The sequence below is a fragment of the Dasypus novemcinctus genome, chromosome 5 (genome assembly GCF_030445035.2).
Source record: "Dasypus novemcinctus isolate mDasNov1 chromosome 5, mDasNov1.1.hap2, whole genome shotgun sequence".
In the NCBI taxonomy this organism is placed as follows: Eukaryota; Metazoa; Chordata; class Mammalia; order Cingulata; family Dasypodidae; genus Dasypus; species Dasypus novemcinctus.
In genome coordinates, this window is record NC_080677.1 from 100,103,155 (window position 1) to 100,122,730 (window position 19,576).

General features: G+C 36.0%; 1 protein-coding gene across 13 annotated transcripts in view; it reads right to left on the reverse strand.

Annotated features, from left to right (window-relative positions):
- CADPS2 (calcium dependent secretion activator 2) overlaps positions 1-19,576 on the reverse strand; it is a 613,932-nt gene that overhangs the window by 192,801 nt on the left and 401,555 nt on the right. For all 13 annotated transcript variants that reach the window (XR_011648842.1, XR_009185867.2, XM_058297292.2 and 10 more), the window contains exon 10: positions 79-187. Coding sequence is in view for 11 of the 13 variants with exons in the window: in XM_058297292.2 (XP_058153275.1) it covers positions 79-187 (109 nt within the window). In the remaining 2 variants the exon portion in view is untranslated. The remainder of the gene's footprint in view (positions 1-78; positions 188-19,576) is intronic.

The window sequence follows — 19,576 nt, forward strand, 5'->3', positions numbered from 1 at the left end:
ATCAGAATAGATACAGGATACTTATAGGAATCACATGAACACAGGCATGGCAGGGAAAGTGATTCAATTTAGAATTACCTGGATGGGGATCTGTATAATCCACGGTGTATCCTTCAAGCTGCATTAACTCTTGTGGCTCAGACTTTTTTTCTCTATAACTGCACATAGCAAAGGTGTACTGGCTAACCTGCTCAAGAAAAAGCATGCAGATAGTTTCCATTAAATGTATCAAAATTAGCTTTTGACTTTATCAGAAGATTCTTCCCTCCTCTCCACCCCTCAAAAAACATTTATATTCTTATAAAATACATTTATATTATTGTTAAATTTTAAGCCTTGCTCAGTTTAAAGTACCTTTCATTTGTCAGCTTGCAGTGTGGCCTTCTAAGCCTAAAACTCAGCATTTCCAAAATCAGGGATTCACTGGCCAAGATAGTTTGAGATAATAATGGAAGTACCATGGAGAAATATTCATGTTAAAAATAAGTTTGGGATTCACTGGGTTAAGGAAAGAGAAACAGGTTTCTTTTATTGCAGGGTTCCTTACGGCCTATAATATGCTCATATATATATATTATTCAATACATATTTTCAACAAAGGACTCATATCCAGGATATATAAAGAACTATGTAATAAGAGAAATCCAGCAGAAAAATGGGCAAAAGGCTGCCTGCTCTCTTTTGTTTTCACGTGCATTTTTCATATCCACTCTCTGTGCCTCAGGACAGAAAAAAGAGGTTGGGGGTAGTGTTGTATATAATGTAGAGATCATTCTTACTACATTTAAAATAAAGAAATATTCTCCATCCTCTAGAAGCAAGGAGCTGGCCCTGCTCTTCTACAAAGTAAAATGCACAGATTATTGTGAAAATTACTATGTCAGAGCCTGCTGAGATGCACAAAAGCTTTTGGATCCTACTGGAGGCTCACAAAATTCAGCTATCTTTGATCCCTTTTCCCACGTGATTCTTGGGTTCAGTAACTTGAACTAATGACTACTCAAAACAATTGTTTAGACTGAAAGAAAGAACTTCAATTTCCCATCAGTCCACTGCAGCTAGCTATGGGTAGGTCCATATAGGGCATCACAAAATACAAATGTTGCCATTTGATCACTCCTATCTCACTGAGGGAACTAAATTAAAAACAAAGAATAAATTTATTTCAAGAATTCTGGGGTCTAGATTACATTTAAAAAAAGTATTTCTTTTTTTTGGTTGAAGTTTTGGATCATTGTTCAATTTTATATAGACACAAATATCTAATTAATTGAAAACAGGATTAAATTGACACTTTCAAATATAATGTAATATTCTACAGTTTAAACATCATTATTTTTGAATTTACTTATTTATTTTTTAGTGTGGTAAATTTGTTACAGGTCATGTTAAATTTCATCAAAATTTACAGGAGTATATAGTCCAAAATGCAAACCATAATATAAATCACTGACTATGGTTAGTAGCAATGTTTCAATATTTGTAGATCAATTGTAGCAAATGTACCAGCCACATGTAAAATGTCATTAATAGCGGAAAAGGGAAAAGGGAGAGGATGTTGGGTATATGGGAATCCCTTATATTCCTTATGTCACTTTTCTGTAACCTAAAGCTTCTTTGAAGACAAAATGAAAAAATAAGACACTGGAGGAATAGACAAGACAACAGATCTTACAGTGATGAAAGAAATAATTTCAAAAATTAAAAAAAATTATTTATTTTCTATTTCAAAATTTTTTTAAAGCATTTGTATTGTATTTATTTTTAAACTATTATTATTATATTTTCTTACTAATTTTATTTGGTTATTTTGTTGGTTTCATTTTTGAAGAAGTTTTGGATCACAGTAGGGTTACAACTGTGACAAGGGAGAATCACTGGTGTGGAGTGTTAGTGATGGGGAATGGATGGAAGGAGGTTCACCTGGGACATAACTACAAGGCATGTGAATATGTTCAAGTGTTCATGGGACATTGTCACAGTGGATGGAGATTCACACAATAACTAAAAGAATACTGAATTCCCATTCTGGGGTGCTCTGCTACATTCTCTAATGGGACAGCAAGAATCCTCTGAGTACAGGGGCAGTGATTAGTAAAGGAGGATAGACCACTGATGGGCTCTTGATATTGATGACTGTACTTAGGAAACTCTACTTTTGCAACTGAAACTTAGCCTGGTAGCATGGGTGGCTAAGAGTTATCTCCTGAGAGTCTCCCTGTTGCTCACATCTGGCCTCTCTCTAAGCCAAACTTGGCATATAAATACATTACTTTCCCCCCAGCATGAGGCATGACTCCCAGAGATGAGCCTCCCAGGCACCAAGGGATTACTACCAAGCACCAACTAGCAATGCAACTGGAAGAAGACCTTGACCAAGAGTGGGAAAGGGTAAGGAAAAATGAGTTTATATGGCTAAGAGACTTCAAAGTGAGCCAGGATGTCATTCCAGAGGTTACGCTTATGCACATCTCTGCAGGCTCTCACTGACTGCCAAGGTAAATATTGTCTCAAATAGTGGGGCTCTGGAGGGCTCTGGAGACATCCAGACACTACAGTCAGGGTAGACAGCTCAGGAGTTTGGTGCCCTGCCAGTGGGCCCTGCTTTGGAGTTTAAGGTCCCCAGTGTGAAAGAGTCAGACTCAGTTGTGGCTTCCCTACACATGGCTCTTCTGTCCCTTTTATATGAATCTATAGTTAGTACTAGAGTTGTTAAGTGTATGTCCAAGAGACTTAAATCTTTTGGCTGTCCATTTGCCAGTTTGGTTCTGAATCTCAACAGAGTTGCAACACCTACTCTCCAGTTTGTTGGACTCTCCCAGGACAACTAAGAAGGAGATGATGATGGACAATGACCATCCCAAGGAACAGAGTCTACAACTGTAAGCGACACAGTCCCATCTATCTGCTCATGGGATCTAAGTCCCATCTCAATTAGAGGTGGAGTAGGCATCACCATCCCAGAATCTTCAGGATTGGGGAATGAACAATAGATTAGTTTTAAAGAATCATTGTTTTGGAATTATTAATCTTTGGTGATTCAAGGATACTCAAATTTCATTATCTTTAAGAATAGAAGTTAGACGACTCCATATAGACTCATGAAGAATAACCCATTGAAAAAAATGCATAAGTCTGAGAGATAACATGCAAAATCTTCTCTACAAATAAGCCTAACCAATTAACAGATCAGCAATAGACAAAATTCTCACCATAAATTAAAAAATTAAAATTAATATGACAATAAGACACCATTTTTACCCTGTAGAGTGGCAAAACTGAAATGGGCTATTAATACATAGTACCTGTGGAGAAATGCATATTTTTGTAGACCGTGGTGTGAATGGAAACTGATGCAGCTTTTCTGGAAGGTCATTTGGCAATAGGTACCAAAAGTCTTACTATATACTGTGCATTCCCTTTACAAAAATTTTTATTTTAATATAAATATTTTTAGAAAGTTGTGCCTTATAAAACAACCATGCATACTGTGCAGAATTTCCATACATCACCCCTCCACCAATACCTTGCACTGTTGTGAAACATTTGTTACAGATGATAACATAACGTCATCAGACAATTACCACTATGGTCCATAGCTTACATTTGGTATATTTTCTTTCATACACACTCTATTATTAACACTGTATATTAGTATTGTACATTTGTAATAGTTCATGAGACAACAATCTTATATTTGTACTGTTAACCACTGTTCATCTTCTACCACATGGTTCGCTGTTATTCAGTTCCATGCCCTGTCCAATCTATCGAAAGTGCACACTCAGGGGCTCTCACTTTCATTACAGAGTTGTGCAGTCATTGCCTAAATACATCTTTGAATGTTTTTCTTAGTCCAAAAGAAAAATTCCCATACCCCCTATTATAGATCCTTAGTGTTGATATAGTACCTTATTTCACACCAATGCAAGACTAATATTTCTGTTAATTATAGTCTGTTATTATTAATCATTTTTTTCCTGAGCATCACCATATTCTTGTCACCTTTAATAGTGACCTACATTTGTTCTAGTTCATAGAAGAACATTGTTGTATTTGTACTATTAACCACAATCCTCATCCACCTCTGGGTTCACTATGTTACTCAGTCTCTAGATTATTCTCTAGCTTTCTTTCAATTCCATTTATGTCCCTAAACTACCCCTTTCAGTCACAAACCCATTTACCAACCAGCCATGATAGCTGTAGTCACTATAATGTGTTACTATCAACTCTACCTATTTCCACATTTTAAAAAATTCTACATATATTAAGCATCAGTATCTCTTCTCAGCCCTCATCCTATTTCCTAGTAACCTACACTGGGTTTTAACTTCATGTGTTTTTTCTTGGTATATAGTTCCTATTAGTGGGACTCTATAATATTTGTCTTTCAGTATCTGGCTTATTTCACTCAGCATAATGTTCTCAAGGTTCATTGATGTTGTCACATGTGTCCCAATTTCATTACTTCTCACAGCAGCATATATTCCATCTATGCATACACCACATCTTGTTTATCCTTATATTGGGTGATAAGACACTTGGGTTGTTTTCATCTTTTGGCAATTGTGAATAATACTGCTATGAACATTGGTGTGCAAATGTCTGTTTGTTTCACAGGTTTCAGTTCTTCTGGATATATTCCTAGTAGAGGAATTGCCAGATCATATGGGGGGTTCTATATTTAGAGTCCTGACTGCCAAACTGTCTTCCACAGAGGCTGCTCCATTCTACATTCCCACCAACAAAGAAGGAGTGTTCCTATGTCTCCACATTCTTTCCAACACTTGTAATTTTTTTTTAATAATGTCCATTCTATGAGGTATGAGATGATATCTCATTATAGTTTTGATTTGTATTTCTCTAATAGCTAGTGACAGTGAACATTTTGTGCATTACTAGTATATAGAAAACTACTGAATTTTGCATATTATTATTGTATCTGACACTCTGCTGAACTAATTTATTAGCTCTTGTAGCTTTATTGTAGATTTTCAGGGCTTTCTAGGCATAAGATCAGATCATCTGTGAACAGCACAAGTTTTAGTTCTTCCTTTCTTATTGGATACCTTTTCTTTTTCTTGTGTGGTTGCTCTAGTATCCTCTAGCACCATACTGAACAACAACAGTGACAGTAGGCATTCTTGTCTTGCTCTCGATCTTAATGGAAAAGATTCCCACCTTTCACCATTGAGTACAATGTTAGCTGTGTTTTTTTTCATATATGCCCTATATCATGATGAGAAAGTTTCCTTCAATTGCTATCTTTTGGAATATTTTTATCAAGAAAATTTACCAATAGTGTTCAGAAATTTTCTACCATTATTTCCTCAAATATCCTTCTGCCCCCTTATGCTTCTCTTCTCCTTCTGGGACACCTATGACAAGGATATTTGCATGTTTCTTGCTGTCATTTAGTTCCCTGAGACCCTGTTCAATTTTTCCATTCTTTTTTTTATTTGCTTTTGGAGACCTTGTCTTAAGCTCACTGACATTTTCTTCAACCTCTTCAAATCTTCTGTTATATACTTCCAGAGTATTTTTATTTTCACTTATTGTGACTTTCATTCCCATAAGATCTGCTATTTTTCTATTTATGCTTTTACATTTTTCTTTGTGCTCACCCAGCACAAATATACTTAATCTCTCCAGCCATCTTTTTGAATTTATTAAGCAGATTTGTTTGAACATCTATGATGAATTGTCTCAAATCCATTGTGTCATCTGGGGGATTAGTTTGTTCCTTTGACGGGGCCATATCTCCCTGTTCCTTGGTATGGGTTGTAATTTTTTGTTGGTGTCTTGGCATCTGATTTACTTGATGTATTATTCCAGTCTTAATTTCTTTCTTTAGTTTAGGGATTTCTGTTTGGTTGGCTTTTTGTTACAGCCCCTCTTTGATGCTTGGTTCAGATTAATTTGGAACTTTATAGGGCTCATGTTTAGCCAGTCTGATTTTTTTGGCTCTTTTTCATCTGTTTCTTGCCGTTTCTCCCTTGCTCGTTGTGGAGTAGGAGCTGATGATGTGGTTGGTACTGTAACCCGAGGAGGCTGAAGCTGCTTGCATTGCCCTAGGAACTGATGAAACTTTACCCAATTTTCTCCCCTGCTAGGGGTAGGTATAGAGCCACAGTCATGTGCAGTAGTCCCATCTGTACAGGCCAAGGCCATCTGTAGCTGCCTGGATAGGTGATGAAGTTCCTTTCCTCCCCTGCCTGGAGCAGGGATGGAGCCACAGATTCGGAGGAAACACACCTCTCCCCCACCCCCACTGCTTTATGGAGTAGTAGTGCATGCATATCTTCATCTTTACTAGATATTGGCAAACTGCTTGTGGTATATGAGAGTTCCTGAAGTTACACATCTTTGCTGGGTTTGGAATTTTCCATTTTCAGTCTTTTTATATTTTGTCAGTTTGATGGGTGGGAAATGGTATCTGTTAGTGTGACTTACGATTCTCATCACCAGTCGGGCTGAGTATTTCTCCTTACATTTTATTAGCCTTTGGGGCTTCCTCTTCTGTGAATTTCCTGATCTGATAGTTTGCTCACTTTCCAATATACTGTTGAGTCATTCTTAACTTTTTCCATAATCAATTCTGCCAGAGGTTTATTTACTTTTTTGGAGCCTTCAAAGAACACCTTTGCATTTTGCTAATCCAATTATTTACTTGCTATTTTGTTAATTTCTTCTATCTTTATTATTTTTCTCTTCATTTTTTGTGGGGGATTAACTTTATTCTTTTATGAAACTTTTTCGTCTACTTAGTTTATTTTCAGTTATATTCATTTCTAATATGTGTCTAAGTTCAATTAGCTTCATCTCAATTTTTCATCTGTAGCATTTTATTAATTTAGATCTAATATTTCTCATTTCCATTATTTCTCTTTACACATGAACTACATAGAAGTGTGTTTTAAATTTGGATTTGTGGTTATACTTTCGTTATTGAGTTCTAAATGAACTACATTGTGATAAGAATGATTCTGAAACTTAGTATTCTCTGAGAACTGTTCTGTTACCTAGGTGCATGACCAGTTTCCATTAATATTGTATGTCTGCTTAAAAAAGAATTTATCTCTTGCAATTATTGTTCATTGCTTATGTCCATAAGATCAAATATACTTATTGTGCAGTGTAATATTCTACATCTTTCCAGTATTTCTTTTGATGTATCATTTATTGAGAAGTATGTTAAAATTTTCCTACCAAAATCGTCCATCTGTGAATTTTTGAAGATCTCACATGCATATGCCTGGGATTGTTATATTTTTCTAGGGATGTTCTATCTTTCTAGAAAATTGTTCCTTTTACGTTTATGTAGTGGCCTTCCTTATCCCTAATACTGCATTTAGCCCTGAAGCCTATTTTAAAAGATATTAAGATGGCTGTACAACCTTTCTTTCAGTTAGTGTTTTTACATTCCTTCAGTCTCAAACACTCTGTCTTCTATTTCAGATTCCTATAAATGACTGTATTTGGAGTCTTTAAAGTCCTGAAAATCTAATTTTTAATGGGCAAATAACATTTGTTTACATTTATTTTGGTGATACATTTGGACTTATTATAAAGCAATGAACTGAAATACCTTGTAGTTAATCTGGTTGCTCTTAAGATGTTTTCTTTATCTTGGCTATCCTGTAGTTTCATTGTGAAGTTCCTAGGAGTTTTATATATATATCCTTTGCAATATCTGTTATATTTCTTGAATCTGATAATTCATGATTTTTTACCTATTTTAGAATTATGCCTGCCATTATCTCTTTAAATGTTGCCTTTGTTCTATTTTTCCTTTATTCTTTCTTGAAATTTTATCAGAAATATCTTGGACCTTTATATTCTCCCCTCCGTACCTTTTTATCACTCTCTTATATTTTATATGTTTCATTTCTTTATGCTGAATTTTGAATAATTTTTTCAGATCACAACTAATTTTCTACCATTAATTACATCAACAGTTTTTCTCAGATGTATCTTACCTACTGTTCAATCTGTCCAATAAGGTTCTAATTTCAATGGTTTTTTCAATATTGACTTTTTCTATTTAGTCCTTTTACAAATCTGTTTGTTCATTTTTTCATAGTGTCTTAGTCTTAAATTTTGAATATGTGCATACATTCATTACTTTAAATATAATTATTTTATAGTCTATATATGTGATACATCAATTAATGAAATTCTTGGGATTATAAATAATCAGTTTATTGTTTTATAATTTTATATTTCAAACTTGTATTCAGCATCATTTTAAAGCCTGGGTAATTTTTTTTTTTTAAGCCTAGGATTTTCTTCATCTCTGTAAATTGTTTTTATTTTTTAATGCCAGATGTCCTTGGAATATCACAAATCAGGAATATCTTTTCTGTTAATTTCTTACTTAGATGTTTCTGTTTCTCTGACATTTAGCTAAAATAAATAGGAATTTCAACATTTTTTGAAACACGCTAAAAGTTACAGATTCTACATTTAGTGCTTAGGGCCTAACACAAGTTTACTTGCCTGAGCGCAGATTTTTTTCAAGTCCACCATTTTACTGAGATCTAGCTCTTTTAATTTCTTTATGAAATCTCATGTTTTCTTTCTTCAGTGAGCAATAAAATCCCAAGCATCTTGATATTAACATCAATAGCCCCAACAAATACTTAAGCTCCAGTGCAGCCATAATGTCACTTCACAAGTTTAACCTTTCTGGTTGTATATGGTCCCTGAGGTTTTCTCTTCTTGTCCTTCAGCTATACATTTAATAAGATGTGTACCATATTTTATCCAGCATTTATACGCATTTGCCTAAAAGAATTCTCAGTATTACCTTTAGGAGTAACCAACAGTACTATTTTAAATCCCTTTGGTCAATTCTTCAATTTTAGTTTTTGTTTTATGGAGTTTCTAAATAAAAGGTCTAACTTTCACATGTAAAAGAGACTATACAGGTCCATTTTGGTGTAGTCCAGAAAGAAAATCTATGAACCAATGGGGCTAGTATATAAAACCAAATGCATATCAAATTTGTCTTATGTTAATTAAGTTATTAATATGAGGCATGAGGGGACTACTTCAAAGTAACACTTCGGTTATCAATAAAATAGAAAATATATTGAGGAGATAATTCATAAGTTTCATATCTATTTCTTTTATTTGGAAGAGTCTTAAAAACCCGACTGGAAGTCAGTCTCCTGACACATCACCACATGAACAATCTGGAAGCTGCTGAGAGAGAGATGAAAAGCACAGGAAGGTCTGCCTTCCCTGCAAGGGTTGAAGAAATCTCCAGCAATTATTCGTTGGAATATATAGCTACATACAGCTACCACTGTGTTAGGTACTCTAGACAGGCTGTTCAGCAAGAGTCACCCACTTTTATTCATTTCTTCACTTGAACCCCCAAGCATGAAAATATCACTTTCATCTTTAAAATTTCATTTTCTATCTATTTCTTAATCTAGGGAAACCCTTCCCCTTCTTCCCAGATCATTACAAACTTGTCCCTTTTACCCTTTAAACTGTGATTCCTTGCTTGATGTTTCTTTTCTTTTTTTTTAAACTCTGTTTCTCCATAATACATTTAAATTCCCTAACATAGTATCTGGCACATAGTACCCTCTATCTCTATTTTTCCAAGAAATTCACTTTATTTCAATTCAATAAATACTCTATTCTGCCATATTTGAAAATCCACAAATGTTTTCATTTACATTGTTCCAAAAAAAAAAATCGCACTAATAGTTCAGCAGACCCAATACACCCAACTCCTCATTAATTAATTCTTTTCCATGTCCCATAAAAAGTCATATTTAACTTTTCTACTATCAAACGTTCTACTTTAAATGTTAAGAAAAAAGTAAACATGAGGCTGAAATCGTTCCTTCATCCAGCAAGAGTGGATTGAACACTCATTACATGATGGACACATTTGCATTAGTTGTGGAAGAACCTTAGGTCTTAGATGTTCAGAATACACAAATAGCTATGATGTGAGCATAGTTATAAGGCGGCCATCAAAATGCTATGGAAATTCTGGAAAAACAAAACAGTGAACCAAAAACTAACTTGGGAAATAACTATTAAGAGAGAGTGGTTATTTACATTAAAAAGAAATCCTTACCATCTCAAAAAGTTATTATTCATGTAAGTGGTATTTTAATATTACTATCTAACTTGGAGAAAAATGTAAATAAGGCGCTACCAAGTGAAAATCAATAAAAATGATTTTTTGAATTGCAATAGAAAGGAAGGTATAACTTGATTTTACATCTGATTGACAGATATGTCAAATACAAATTATCTAATCACATAAATAGAGTTGGATTTCTTAACATAACAGGTTTATTTCCTGATAGTATGATCTTAACCTACCTGGTCTTCATTTAATTGGTAAAATTTAACCAACTGGAAAATTATTGTCACATTTGAAAGAATCAGAGTTTGATTATGTGGTGAGAATTTTGAGAGATAAATTTGAAAACAAGAGAATATGATATCTAAAGTACTAAGTCTCAGCAATTAACAAATCATTAAATCAAGAGCAAGCTTCATTGACAAGAATATATAAGATGATTTTATGAAATCTACTGGCATTGAGAAATGAGGTGTTTGGGCTCTTGAGACCATGATCTCAACTCCAGTGTTCATGGATGAATTTCCCAAGGTTGCCCAGAAGGAAAAAATGATGTTTCTTCTCATATCCATTATTTATTTTTTAAATTTATTTTTAATTTTTATTTATTTCTCCCCCCCCCCCCAGGGGTCTGCTCTTTGTGTCCATTCACTGTGTGTTCTTCGGTGACTGCTTCTATCCTTATCGGGGGCACCGGAAATGTTTCTTTTTGTTGCATCATCTTGTGTCAGCTCTCCATGTGTGCTGCACTATTCTTGGGCAGGCTGCACTCTCCTTCGTGCTGGGCGGCTCTCCTTATGGGGTGCACTTCTTGCGTGTGGGGCTCCCCTAAGCAGGGGACACCCCTGCGTGGCAGGGCACTCCTTGTGCACATCAGCACTGCGCATGGGCCAGCTCCATACGGGTCAGGGAGGCCCGGGGTTTGAACCGCGGGCCTCCCATGTGGTAGGTGGACGCCCTATCCATTGGACCAATTCTGCTTCCCTCCCTGAGTGGTTTTATCATTTGTTTTGCTTGCTGTTTGTTTTTGTTTTTTCAGGAGGCATCAGGAACTGAAGCTGGGATCTTCCATGTGGTAGGCGGATGCCCTATCCATTGGGCCAAGTCCACTTCCCCATATCCATTATTGTTACTTCTGCTCTGTTCAGCTGTTTTCTCATCTCTTCCCACTTAGAAACAGACTTTTTTTCTTACACTGGATATTTGCTTTCTTCCCTTAATATCTGCCAGTGTAATTAAGAGTTTTTACTTCAGACTTTAAAGCTTTTCTATTCTGTCTTCTGCAGTACGGACTTTATTTATGCAGTATTCATGCTGCACGCCACTGTCCAAAAAGTAGAGAGCTTTTGCTATTTTTTTTGTTTTACTGCTTTCTTATTTCTGCTAGATCTTTTTATCTCAGTCAACTGTCTTATCACATTTTCATAAACTGTTCAATGGATATTTTCTTATAAACTATGAAAAACATAAATATATTTGATTTTCATATTATAGCATTTCCACATTAGTTTCCCCCCTTTTTATCTATCCTTGAACAATGACCTTCCAAAGTCTGATATTTGCCAAATGACAGTAAATTCTCTTCTATGTTACTTACCCTCCTATTAGAAAGCTCTGAGAATTAGCCTCCCAAATATTAAGCTTGAAAGCAAGTAGAAATAAACAATCTCTAATCTAATTTTATTTTCTATCAGACACTTATGTAGTATGGTTCAGATGGATTGAGAGGGATACTCCCCATTGCAGCTGTATGGTTCTCTACACTTAAAACAAATTATTGTGAAAGTCAGGTGGTTTTATGATTTTTTGAGCTATAGCAAAATTGTAGAAGGACTTGATTTAGTTATAAACTGACAAGATATTAAACACCATCCTATGAGAGATCTCTATGAGACTTGGGGGCATCAACCTCAGGAGTTAAAAAAAAGCAATTTAAGAAACGGAGTGACACTATTGTGACAAAATGTCTGTTTCCATCTATTTATGTGAAACAGGTTTCTCCACACTTCTTTATAAATGATGGAAACAAGAGAAAAATTAATGTGAAATCCTTTTTCATACTGGAATAAATATTCATTCACAAATAAATTGCAAGGAGAAGTAAGCTCTATTTCACTTCATTAAGAAAGGAATTTTTAATAAAATTTAACTTTTTATGTATAATAATTATTCATTAAAATCTGTCAGATAGGAGTGGGTATCACTCAATGGTTGAGCACCTACTTATCATCGATAACATCCCAGTTTCAATCCCTGGTACCTCCTAAAACAAAGAATAAAAAGAAACTTTTCATATATTTGTATTTTTATCAGTTGTGTGCTACTCATAATGGCAATCACACTTCAATATAAAAGAACATTTTAACATTCAAGGCCTGTTCATTACAGGAAATTATTTTTTAATTCCAATTTTGTAGATTTTTTAAATTGCAGAAAAGCTGAAGGAGTGACCAAGAAGACTCAGAATCATAATATTTATTGCATAATGATAAAATTCTGTTGGGGAAGAGTAATGGAAATAAGAGTTCAAGGATAAAAATGAAATTATAGAAAATTTGCAATGGTTACAGGTGGATAAAAAAATAATAGAATTTGGTTTGAACTGGATAAATTTATGAGTGATTTAATAGTTTTATTTTAGAAATTGCATCCTTTGCAGTTATCTAAATTTGATGAAAAATTTTGGGGGATTTATAGTTGTGTAAAATTATCTTAAGGGACATATCAGCTGAAAGTTTGAAGGCTAATGTGAGAATGCCTTCCTATCTAGTCATCTTGATGCCTTTTAGAGATCTCAGAATTAATCTTTTATTGCTTATTAGTCAGCTTGGTAAATTTCTGATCTTGGTTTCAGGTACATTTGTAATGTTTACATCTTTCCCTGTGTTCTTATAGGTATTTTCTATCTCATTCATTCAACAAATATTTAATGGGTATCCATAGTGAACTTTAGACCTTGGGGCTAGAAAAATAAATTAGATTAAAAAAAGATCCACTTCACAGAATGAGAAAGGAGGAGAGAGATGAATTACAAATAAAGATCTATCTAAAATAATTTTGGGTGATGAATTGTTTTGAAGGAAAATTAATCACAGTAAAGAGAAAGACATTGAATGGAGTCTGTTGTATACAGTGGTCAGAAAAGGCCTCTGAAGGCAATCACATTAAGGTATTTCAACGGGAAGTAAAGGGAGAGTAAGCAGGCTCAAAAAATGAATCTGCCATTTCAAATTTAAGTTCCATTTTTATATTTTCCTCAATTCCTTACTTACCCTGACTCTTTTCCACTTTTCCAAGGTCTTGGGCAAATCTTTAACCTTTAACCTTTCTGTGACCCAGTTTGAGATTTTCTTTAAAATAGAGACAATATTAATGTGCCTCACAGGGTTTTGAGAAAATCACAGCTAATTGACTTAGAGCACCTAGCACAACGCGTGTCTGTTTTGCAGTAGACTCCTAATAAATGTAAGCTGGTTGACAGGAAATCATCAGGCTTCTCTCTATTTGTTGTGTTTTCAAGAGGCATTTCATTTAGGGTTAGAGATGCCGTTTGTTACTGTAATACAGTGAAAGTACCTGGCTGATGCAGGGATTGAACTGCTCTTTGAGCCATATGCTTACTGACTATGCTTGACTCTTCATGTCTCTGCTTCCTTTCTCCTAGGCTTATGTGGCTTTCTCCCTGGTTCTTTTTCTCCCTGCCCTTATAACTCTTTCTTTTCCATATTTTTATTGGCAAAAGTTACAGTAACTATGTTGTTGATGATATTTTCTATATTACTGTATATATGAATAAGAAACTGAGGAAGAAAAAGCAGAGGTGTCTCAAAATGCAGTTTTAGAAACTGTCCCCTTCCCTATGAAAATTATCATATACTTATTGCAACATAATATATTTTTAAGTTGTAACAGACTTTATTTTTTTACACATTTTTAAAATTAAATTTAATCGTTCATATAGAACGTTACATTAAAAAAACCCCGAGACTCCTGTATAACCCACTCCCCATCCCCACCCCATCATTTTTGTAAATTGTATTTTTTTGAAGATACATACATCACAAAAAAGGTTACATTAAAAAAAACATAAGAGGTTCCTATATACTGCCTCACCCCATTCCTGCCACATCAACAACCTCCCCCATCATTGTGGCACACTCATTGCACTTGGTGAACATATTTTGGAGCAATGCTGCACCACATGGATAACAGTTTACACCCTGTAGTTCACACTCTCCCCCAGTACATTCAGTGAGTTATGGCAAGATATATATATAAATATCCAGCATCTGACCTTGCAAAATCATTTAGGACAACTCCAAGTCCCAAAAATGCCCCCATATCACATCTTTTCTTCCCTCTCCCTGCCCTCAGCAACTACTGTGGCCGCTTTCTTCTATTACTAGTCACAATAGTTTTATAGTAGAATGTCAGTTTTCTTTCCAAAACAAGAAAAATTTATTCTCTAAAGATCTTTATATAAATTATTGATATGTTCATGGTGGCATGTGTTAAAAAATTACTCGATACCTGTAACCTACTTAAAATGCTAAAAATCTACTTGCCATTTATGATCTAGCCTTAAAAATTAGCTGTCAAAAAGGTACGTGTCCTTTACACACATGCCAACTACTTACACTAATATTACTTTTTTCTTTATATAATGAAGAATAAAGTTCCTGTTTTAAGTTTTATTTTTAAGCATTGTATTTCTAATTAGCTTTAAATGATAAGACTATTTTTAACAAAAGAATATATAAAATTTTAAGTACTAATTTAAAGAATGTTTAAAGGAACATTGAATTCCTCAAGTTTTGGAGGAATTCTGAAAGTCATGGCTATCTAAATGTTAAAATATTAAAAGACCTGTTGAATATTATTTTGGACTTACTTTAATATTTTGTTTATTCTTATATCTTAAAAAATCACCAATAGACTCAGAATCTGTCATAGATAATTGGGCCTAGAGATATAAAGAAGAGTACAGATGGAGGAGTAACAAAATACCAACGACTAACAAAGCTGTCACTGACAATTAGGAAATATGACCCAGGTGACAACTGAGAAAAGTGCAATTTGGCATACATTCGCTCCTGTTTAATACTATTGTTTTGACTTGCTGATTCCTGGTTCTATTTTTACAAAATGATGCCACATTCAATTTTCTTTTGATTCCTCTAGTGCCCCCCCACAGCCCAATGCTCTTATAGGTACCCATCTTTCTTGCAAGATCACCCTAGATCACATTCCCGAGGCTACCTCTACAACAAATTTGTAGTATATAAATTCAGTTGAACCCTTCTGAGTAATGTTAACACCTTGTAGCTACAAGTTTGCTGGCTAGTAATCCCACTGAGGGTAACCTGGAGGAGTTGCACTCTGAGAGACCTGTCAACATCAGCTGGCATAAATAATTAAAATATATAACCAAAAGTATTCTTCTAGGTTTCTAGGGAGTGTGTGAGTGCTCATCTTGCCATAGTGTGTTATATCAGTGGGTGGAGACCTATACAATGAGTGGGAACGTGTTATACCCTCATCCGCGGAGGCCTGATGTTCTCAAACAGAGGGGAGGGTGTCTCTTGAGAGCATAGGTGGCTTCCAATGGGTGAGAACAGATTAGTATGTCATGGCCTCAGCATCTAAGGATCTTGTCCTTCAGGCAATGAAGCTTGATTGTCACTGTGGGCCCCAGGGGTGGGGGCAGAAATAGAGTAGATTGAAGAGGGGTTAACTGGTGGGCAATGGATGTGTCTGCCTGATTGTGTGGTAATGGATGCAGGTCATGTTAAATTTCACCAAAAATCTGTAGAGGTGTATGATCTAAAATGTAAACCATAATGTAACAAAAAATTTATAAAAGCGTACAGTCTAAAATGTAAACCATAATGTAAACCATAATATAACCATGGTTGGTAGCTATGTTTCAATATTTGTATGTTTGTTGTAGCAAAGGTAACATCCACATGTAAAAAGATCGTTGCTGGGGAAGGGGAATGAGGAGGAGGATGTTGGATATATGGGAGTACCCTATATTCTATAAGTGCTTAAAATTTCACCTTGGCCTAGAGATGCAGGGTGCCTAAGAGTTACCTCCTGAGAACCTCTATGTTGCTCAAATGTGGCCACTCTCTAAGAAAAACTCAGCATATAAATGCATTACCTTCTCCCCCAGTGTGGGACATGACTGCCAGGGATGAGCCTCCCTGGCCCTGAGGGATTACAACCAAGTACTACCCGGTAATGCAACTAGAAAAAGATCTTGAATAAAAGGGGGAAATGGTAAAGAAAAATGAATTTATATGGCTAAGAGACTTCAAAATGAGTTGGGAGGTCATCAGAGTGGTCACACTTATGCACGTCTCAGCAGGAACTCAGAGATAGCCGAAGTAGATACAACCCCAGGTAGTAGTGCTCCTGAGGGCTATGGAGACACACAGGTCCTATGGTCATGGCAGATAGCTCTGGAGTTCAGTGCCTTGCCAGTGGGCCCTATTTTGGAATTTGTGCTTCTGAGTGTGATGGAGCTGGATTCAGATGTGACTTCTCTACACATGCCTCTTCTGTCACTTTTACTGAACCCGTGGTTGGTGCTGGGGCTGGTGTATGCCCAGGAACAATTTCTGGACTGTTTATGTGCCAGCTGGGCCCTGAGCCTCAGCAGAGTTGCAACACTTACTCTCCAGTTTGTTGGACTTACCTAGGTCTGCTAACAAGGAGGTGAGGATGGTCAACCACCACACCAAGGAAATGAGAGAGTCTACAACTGCAAGCAGGAAAATTCCATCCATCAGCCATGTGGGATCTAAGCCCCTTCTCAGTTTAGAGGTAGAGGTAGAATGGGCAGTGCTCCACAATGCAATGAGTCAAATGCAGTGAATGTACCACACTAATAAAAGAAGCTGTTGGTGTGGAGGAGTGGGGGGTTGGGAATGGGGTATATGGGAACCTCATATTTTTTAATGTAACATTTTGTGTGATCTATGTATCTTTAAAAAAAAGTTAAAAAAAGATTGAGGAATGAACAAATATAAGAGGGGAATGCAACTATGGATGAAAGTAGACTTATTATTCAAGTAATGGGAGAACTTGTAATATTAGTATAAAGACAGCCATCACCAGAGGTTCTGATGGGAGGGAGGGGGAAGAATAAATGTAACACAGAGACACTGGAATTGCTCTTCATATTGCAATGATGGATAGAGGCCATTATAAATTTTGTCAAATCCTATAAAATACACACACACACACACGCACACACACCCCACCAAAAGATTAGGTTCAGGATCCAGGGTATCACCCTGCTCCCTGTACTCCCAGTTTGAGGCAGCCTTGTGGCCTCCACTTTACCCCATCACCATGGGCCATATTCTTGGGGATGGAATTAGAAACAGTTGGTATAGCCTACTCTGAAAACTCTAGCTTTGTTTTCACTTACAGGTTTACTCATGTATTATTGAACAAAACTTAAATAATTTACGGTATGGCAATTGAAAATCATTCTGGTGGAAATAGAAAAATGACAAATATTCAGTATCTGTAACACAATACACTCTTAATAAGTCCACAAAGAATGCATTTGTTGAGAACTGGGGGTGTAATTAGATTTTAATTTGTGGATTATATTAAACTGGGTTTCGGCTATCACTATTCTTGATTGGCTCCTTAACCTAAGTTGCTGTGGTCTCAGGAGGTATCTGCATCTGGTATGAGAAACTTCCCATTTTGTTCTCAACTGTTCGACATCTGTCTGTGTCCATAGTTGTATGGGCTAACCATGAGCTTTTAAAGACTACAGCATTCAGATTTGTATGTTATATTCCTACTGTAGGAATCATGTTAACAGCTGGCAGCTTAGCAACTGCCACCATCTAATTTCAGCAAAGATTAAAGCTTAAAACAAATCCTTACCTGGAAACGTTCTTGGCAGAGGCCAAAGGTGCTGCTAGAGTTATTTTTTTTTTTTAATACCAGAGCTTAATTTAATCAAGGAAAATGAGTAGGTCTTCAAGTTCACAATAGATTTGAGGGGACTCTATATTTATTAGCTGTCTTGACCAAATGGCATAAAAAAGATTTAGCAATCAGTGTAAAAATCAGAGAATGAAAGGCAGACTTTTTATAACAATGCTCAGAGTGGCTCCATATATTCATTTATTCAAAAGTATTTACTCAGTTTCTACTCATGTACCAGTATTTAAGGTTCCATGGCTACAGCAGATTAAAAGACAGACACAGTCATTATTTTCATGGAACCCTACATTCTAGAGGAGTCAAGAGAAAAAAATTAAATATATAAATAAACAATAATTTTATTTAATACAGGTAAGTGTTCTGAAAAATATAAAACCTGGCAATGGAAGAAGGAATGAGCTCAGGCATACTTTAGATTGGGGGGACAGAAAAGGACCATTTGAGAAGGAGAAAAGTGAACTTATACCTAAATGGTTAGGGAGAATGAGTCAGCCATGGGGACAATACAGGTAAGTAAACATCCAGAATTTTTTTTTCCTCTAGAATTTCTATCATGGGATATGGGAGTGGCCAGTAAATCAAGGAAGAATTACCTAAGCAAGCATTTATTTGCATAGAAAGCACACTTTTTAAAAAAATCCCATATTATGTATTTATTTGAGGCATCTTTGGAGAGGATTCTGGTGACTTGGAGGTGCTAAACTCCTTGTGGCACTGCAGTTAATTTAGTTAGAAGCAATAGAAGTCAAGGTGCTGCTCAGTGAGAAAAGAAGGACTGGTTTAACAGAAAGATCAGGGTCAGAACATGTAGGACCTTCTCTAGGTCATGCTAAGGGGTTTGGGTCTTATTCTTAGTGCAATGGGAAGCCAACTGGAAGAATTTCTTTTTTTTTTTTAAGATTTATTTTTTTATTTCTCTCCCCTCTCCCCCCGTAGTTGTCTGTTCTCTGTGTCTATTTGCTGAGTGTTCTTTGTCCGCTTCTGTTGTTGTCAGCGGCACAGGAATCTGTGTTTCTTTTTGTTGCGTCATTTCGTGTCAGCTCTCCATGTGTGCGGCACCATTCCTTTCGCGCTGGGTGGCTCTCCTTATGGGGCGCACTCCTTGCGCGTGGAGCTCCCCTAACGGGGACACCCCTGAGTGGCAGGGAACTCCTTGCATGCATCAGCACTGCACATGGGCCAGCTCCACACAGGTCAAGGAGGCCCGGGGTTTGAACTGCGGATCTCCCATGTGATAGACAGATGCCCTAACCACTGGACCAAGTCTGCTTCCCAACTGGAAGGATTTAAGCATAGAATTGGCATGATCTAAGATATGCTTCAGATTATTCTGATCATGTGAAGAATAGATTATAGGGAGAACAGTGGCAGTAGAAGCAGAGAGAACAAGTAGGATGTTACTGGAGGAGTACAGGGGGAAATGATGGTGGTTTCAACAGTACAGATGGATTTTGGGATACTATTTTCTGACTGACATTTAATGAG